The sequence below is a fragment of the Lathyrus oleraceus genome, chromosome 5 (assembly GCF_024323335.1).
Source record: "Lathyrus oleraceus cultivar Zhongwan6 chromosome 5, CAAS_Psat_ZW6_1.0, whole genome shotgun sequence".
Lineage (NCBI taxonomy): Eukaryota > Viridiplantae > Streptophyta > Magnoliopsida > Fabales > Fabaceae > Lathyrus > Lathyrus oleraceus.
Window position 1 is genome coordinate 321,950,522 of NC_066583.1, and position 5,945 is coordinate 321,956,466.

The 5,945-nt window shown below is 34.5% G+C and overlaps 1 protein-coding gene across 1 annotated transcript; it reads left to right on the plus strand.

Moving 5' to 3' along the window:
- Positions 1–1,951: 1,951 nt before the first annotated feature.
- On the plus strand, positions 1,952–2,980 carry LOC127080423 (uncharacterized). Its single transcript, XM_051020743.1, has one exon. The coding sequence runs from the start codon at positions 1,952–1,954 to the stop codon at positions 2,978–2,980; it is 1,029 nt and encodes a 342-aa protein (XP_050876700.1).
- Positions 2,981–5,945: the final 2,965 nt, after the last annotated feature.

A 5,945-nucleotide genomic window follows, 5' to 3' on the forward strand; every position in this document is an offset into this window, starting at 1 on the left:
TACTTTGAGGTTTCTTAATTTTCAATCAAATGTCTTTTCCCTTTCAATATTTTATTCTATATCTTGTATGCATTATTCAAGTTCTATAAAATATGTGTTGATTAATTTCAATTGATATATGTTCCATAATCGTGTTTGCTTAATTCGCGTGTGTTTAACCCGTTTGCTTAATTTGGAATCTGTTTGCTTAATTCAAAAATTAGGAACACATAACATATATTAGTATCATTGCGCTTGCTATTGTTACTGTAATCGAAAAAGGATTAAAATCTGCTTAGGGCATGAACGTTATATTAACCAATGATAAGTTAGGAAACCAAAACAGTGGATCAACTTATTTTATAATCACTTTTCATAGTCACTTTTTATAATCACTTTTCATAATCACTTATTCTAAATCGAATCGAAACCCCTCATGTTTTGTTTTCTTATTTGGTTAATTTGACAAGATTCCTTGCGATACGATACTCGAGTGTCACTTTCCTAGAGTACCGTTCTTAATTACTCATTTTTGATCCGTGTGCGATAGCGGATCAAATTACCGTCGTTGTCGGGGACTCTTGTCGTTTTTAACCAATATTAGAGTCTTAGGTGTTTCCCCTTAAGTTTTGGCCCCCCTGTTCTTGTTGTTTTGGCCTTTCCGCATTTTAACATAAAAATATCTATTTTTAAGAAAATCATCTCAGATTATTTTGATTCTTTGTCGATTCAGAAAAAAAATCAAGGATAGAAAACCTCTATTTAGAATCTAAATAATGGACGTCCCTCTAAAAATCAGAAATTCCTTATTTTTCTATTTTTTATGATTTGTTTTCTATTTTGATAGTTTCAGAAAATTCTGAAAAAAATCTTAAAATTCTTAATTGACTTTATTAGATTAATTTTCGTGTTTTTGTATTTTTTTCTTTTAGTTTAATTTTGTTTTCTCCATATTTCCATTGTTTTTGCTTAATAGGAACATTGTTAGTATTTTCCTATTTGTTACTGCGCATTGCTGAATTAGTTCTTTGTTTTCTCATTGTTTGTTGATTTTTTTTATTGAGTTTAACATGGTTGACCAAAGAACTCTGAGAGAACTTGTTATCCCTGATATTAATTATAATGCTTTATGTATTGAATATCCTGTTGCTGCTGTACCTTTCGAATTAAAATTTGGTTTAATACACTTGTTGCCAATGTTTAATGGATATATGTGGTATTAGATAAGGCAATGAATCATTAGCAGAATACTGGGGGAGATTCAAACAGTTTGTATCCAGCTGTCCTCAACACCAGATTACCGAGTAGTTACTTATCCAATACTTTTATGAAGGATTGCTACCAATGGACATAAACATTTTAGATGCTTCTAGTGGTGAAGCACTTGTTGATAAGACTTCATCTGCTGCCAAATCCTTGATTGAGAACATGTCACTCAACTCCCAACATTTCACAACTAGGGATAATTCTATGGTCCAAGCAAAAGGTGTGAATGAGATTCAAGTTTCTTCTTCCAACTAAGCTCTAGAAACTAGAATTGATGAACTTACCTCTTTAGTGAAACAATTGATGCTACCCCTGCCACCACCACCATCATATAACCTTCCACAAGTAACCACTTTTACCCCTTCCGAACCTTCACTAGAAGAACTTGTCAAGCAAATGGCTGTAAATAGTCTTCAGTTTCAACAACAAACATATTCTAGTATTCATACTTTGCAAACACAAATTGGACAGCTTGCCACTTCAATGAATGTCATGCAGCAAGCTCAAGGATCGCACCAACTACCTACCCAAACAATAGTAAATCTAAAAGGCCTTAATGTGAGTGAAATTTTCTTGAGATTCAGAAAAGTTGCAGAACCATCCCTAGAAAAAAATAAAAAAAATTATTAGTGCAACATCTGAACCTTTTGTTGTTGTTGAGGCTGGAAAAGAGTTTGTACCACCAATCCCTTTCCCACAAAGAGTTATGAAAAATAATAAAATTGAGGAGGAAAACAAAGATAGAGAGATTTTGGATGTATTCAGAAAGGTGACAGTGAATATTCCACTACTTAATATCATTAAGAAGGTACCGAAATACGCAAAATTTAAGAAAGATTTGTGCACACATAAGAGGAGGCTTACCGGAAATGAGAGAGTAAATTTGGGACGAAATGTTTTGGCCCTTATTCAGCCTAACACTTCACCTACCAACTCAGCCCTCACTCAAGACATGCCACAAAAGTGCAAGGATCTAGGGAATTTTGCTATTCTTTGTACCATTGGGGATAGTAAATTCAAAAATCGCATGCTTGATTTAGGAGCGGACATTAGTGTGATTCCTACTTCCATGTATAATAATCTTGATGTTGGTCCTTTGCAGCATACATGTTTAATCGTTCAACTGGCGAACATAAGCAATGCCCGCCCCGCCGGAGTAGTGGAAGATGTGCTTGTTCAAGTTAATGACTTAATTTTTCTTGCAAACTTTTGCATTCTGGACATGTATGGAGAAACAAATTCCAACAAATCACCAATCATTTTGGGCAGAGCGTTCATGAAAACAGCTAAAACAAAAGTTGATGTTGACGATGGAACCATGTCCATGGAATTTGGTGACGTTGTTGCTAAGTTTAACATTTTTGATGCTATGAAACATCCCTTGGAAGAGCATTCTTTTTTTCAAATAAACTTTATTTCTCAAGTTGTTGATGAAACTTATTTTGATTTGTTTTCAGCTAATTTTCCAACATTTTATGATTTTGATGATATTTACTCATGTGATGATTATACTAACACTAAACTTTGTAGTGTTTATGCTGAGATTGATGTTGCCTTGCAGGGTGACAATGTAAATGAAGCTGTTTATATAGATGAAGCTCTTGACATCTCGACTGCCCCAAATATACCGTCCATTGAACAACCACCTTCTTTAGAGCCTAAACCACTTCCTGAGGATTTATATTATTCATTAAAGCTTCAACTTGAGCAGGAACATAAGAAGCGAATTAGATAGACCTTGGCTGACACTCGTATGCATAAGATCTCACTTAAAGATGGAACAAAAGTAGTGAGACAGCCCCGTAATCCTTTGATTCTTGATGTTTTCAAAAAGGAGATCACTTTCACATGCCCATTCAACACTTATACTTATCAAAGATCCTTATTTGATCCTGGAATACAAGGCGAAGGCACTGATCAAAATTTCAAGGTTAATGGACACTACCCAAAGCTACTCCATGAGAGTCCCACTTTGGAAGAAGAGACTATAGAAGAGATCTCTTTGGAAAAGGCTGCTTATGTGATCATTTATCCGCCTTGACTTCTTGGGTGTGTTATTTCATTTCTCTCACTCTTATTTTATATTTATGTTCTTTCATTGAGGACAATATATGTTTTAAGTGTGGGAGTCATTTACTTTATTTTATTTCATTCCGTTTCTTTGTTTTTGTTTGTTTTCTTACATAAAAAACAATGCGTGTTTTTTTCCTGTAGTTTTTGAGTTACAATGGTGAATATTTTCTTTGTTCTCTTGATTAAAGAATTGGGGTGTGATGTGATTGATTCTTTTTGTGCATTCTTAGTATGATATGTAGGACTAAACTCTTAATTGTACATCATTTGTGGTAGATCAATTAACTTGTGAGATTTTGAGCCTTTTAATGGATATCATTAAAAAATCCATCTCTTTCTTTCTTGTGTGATTTCACTCATGTCTGTTAGTCTCTAGAACTTGAATTTACTCTTTTTAAAATTGTTGATTACTTGTGCACATTGATATGATAAAGGCAACTTTATTTAATTTTATTTTTAGCCACTTAGCCAAAAAGTCAACCCTGAATAATTTCACCCCTTGTTTGAAAACCCCTTGAGCCTATTACCCCATTCTTTGTTTAAACTCATTACAAGCCTGAATATGAAAAATAATGTTATCACCCATTCATAGGGTTGAAAGAGTCTTGTTTGAAGTTGTGAGGTTGAATAACTATAGTTGTGATATTTCCTTTAAAATTTGGTAGAAAAAAATATATGTAGAAAAAGAGGGAAAAAAGGAAAAAGTAAAGAAGAATGTCATTACATATTCCTTCTAAAAAAGAAAAAAAAAGAAGATAAAAGAGAAGAAAAATAGCGGAAAAATTGTTGATTGAAAGTGGATGAATGTAATTCAACTCCCGCAACTTCTTTCATGTCTCTTTTCTCCCTTTGAATCTTAGCCTAGTACCCCTTAAGATTTATCTCACCCATACCCTAACCAAGTTACAACCAAATAAAAGTCCTTTTGATCTTTGTGTAATTTAATTATGGATGTTAGAGTCTTTTCAAGCTTATGGTAGTACTAACTTTCATGTTGTGCTTTGAGTGTAAATAGTTAACCTAAACATTTGAGAGTTGATTGGATTCTTTCTTGTGAGGGATCTTGCTGTTTTTGATGTACTCTTTGATAATCTGTTTTCGTATTTGCTTTGAATGTCACAAAAGAGTTACTTACTAATGCCATTTTCTTGAAGCTTAGACTTAAAATTTTGCTTGCACTTTGTATCCTGAGAACCTTTGGAATTGCATGTTTTGTTTTGCTCTTGTTTTTTCTCTTTCTGTTTTTGAGTTTTGAAGTTATAATTTTGCTCGGAATGCAAAAGTTTAAGTGTGGGGGAATTTGATCAGTTCATTTTGATGCACATTCTTCTATTATTATACTTATGCAACTTTATAGTTTATTATATCATTTTTACTATTTTAGTCTGTTTTTATATTTAAGTTTATTTTTTACTTTATTTTATTTTCGTACTTTATTTTTAGTATAAACAGTTATTTGATACCTTGTCACTATGTAGACGATAACTTGAGCTACGAGAATTAGATTGACGAGTTCTGATATGCATTGGAAAGCTAAGAGAAAGAGCTACAAGTTTTATGTTGAAGTCAAAAGCGGATTCGGAGTAAAGCAAAGCAGAATAATTCGTTGAAGTTCCAAACTTTATTAAAATAGTTAGTTTGGGCCGATTTTTGTAATTTTTGGGTCGGATCCCATAAAGGCCCGGATTTCAATTTTTTTATTAAAATACTCATGATTTTCAAAAAAAAAAAAATCCCAAAATAACCCTGATTTCAAAAAAAAATCCAGTCTACCCCATTTTTAAGAGGAGACGCCAATCCAATTGGCGCCTCCTCTTAAACTTAAAGAATAGGTGCCAATTGGATTGGCTAGGGCTCCTGGTGTTGCCAATCCAATTGGCGCCCATGTGTAAAGCTTAAAGGGAGACGCCAATTGGATTGACACCGCTGTGTATTTTGTAATTTTTTTTCAAAAAAAGTCTACATGATACATAAAGTCGAAATTAGACCAATTCATATTAACATTAATTCCCGTTTACACAAAAAAGACTAATATTGATGACCGAGATCACCTAACTGACCTCCGGTCCCACATCCCCTAGCTACCCGAACCCGTGGCCCTAACCCATGTTGATGATTCACCCCAGGTGTTTAAGCATTTGAGGGCCCAGGAACATAACTACCAACTGCATGAGATTTCCTGTTGAGATAGTTAGATAAATCAGCGTAGTCTTGTGTATGCATCGAAGATGTACCGCCATACCTGAGTTTATGAGCCATGCCAGAGTAGTTGGGTTGTGTTTGAGTTGTTGGAGGGAGACCGAGACGATTGAAGGGAGACATTGGTGTGAATGACGTGTCGAGGAAAGGTTGGAAAGATTGTTGTGGTGTTTGGTAGATATAGGGTTGTTGAAGGTTTCAGTTTTGATATGTTTAGGCTTCTTGGCTATGGTAGGAGGAGGGACGGTCGGTGTTAAATGATCGTTGAGTGTTTTGGCTAAGACGGCTTTGGTAGGGTGATGTGTTGGGTGCAAAGCGATGTTGGGTCTCTGGTTGATGATCTAGTTGTTGGTGGTGGTACGGGGTATGCACTTGGTATTATGGTTGGGTGTATGGCATGTTAGGGTTGTATGTTTGTGTGTTTGTGG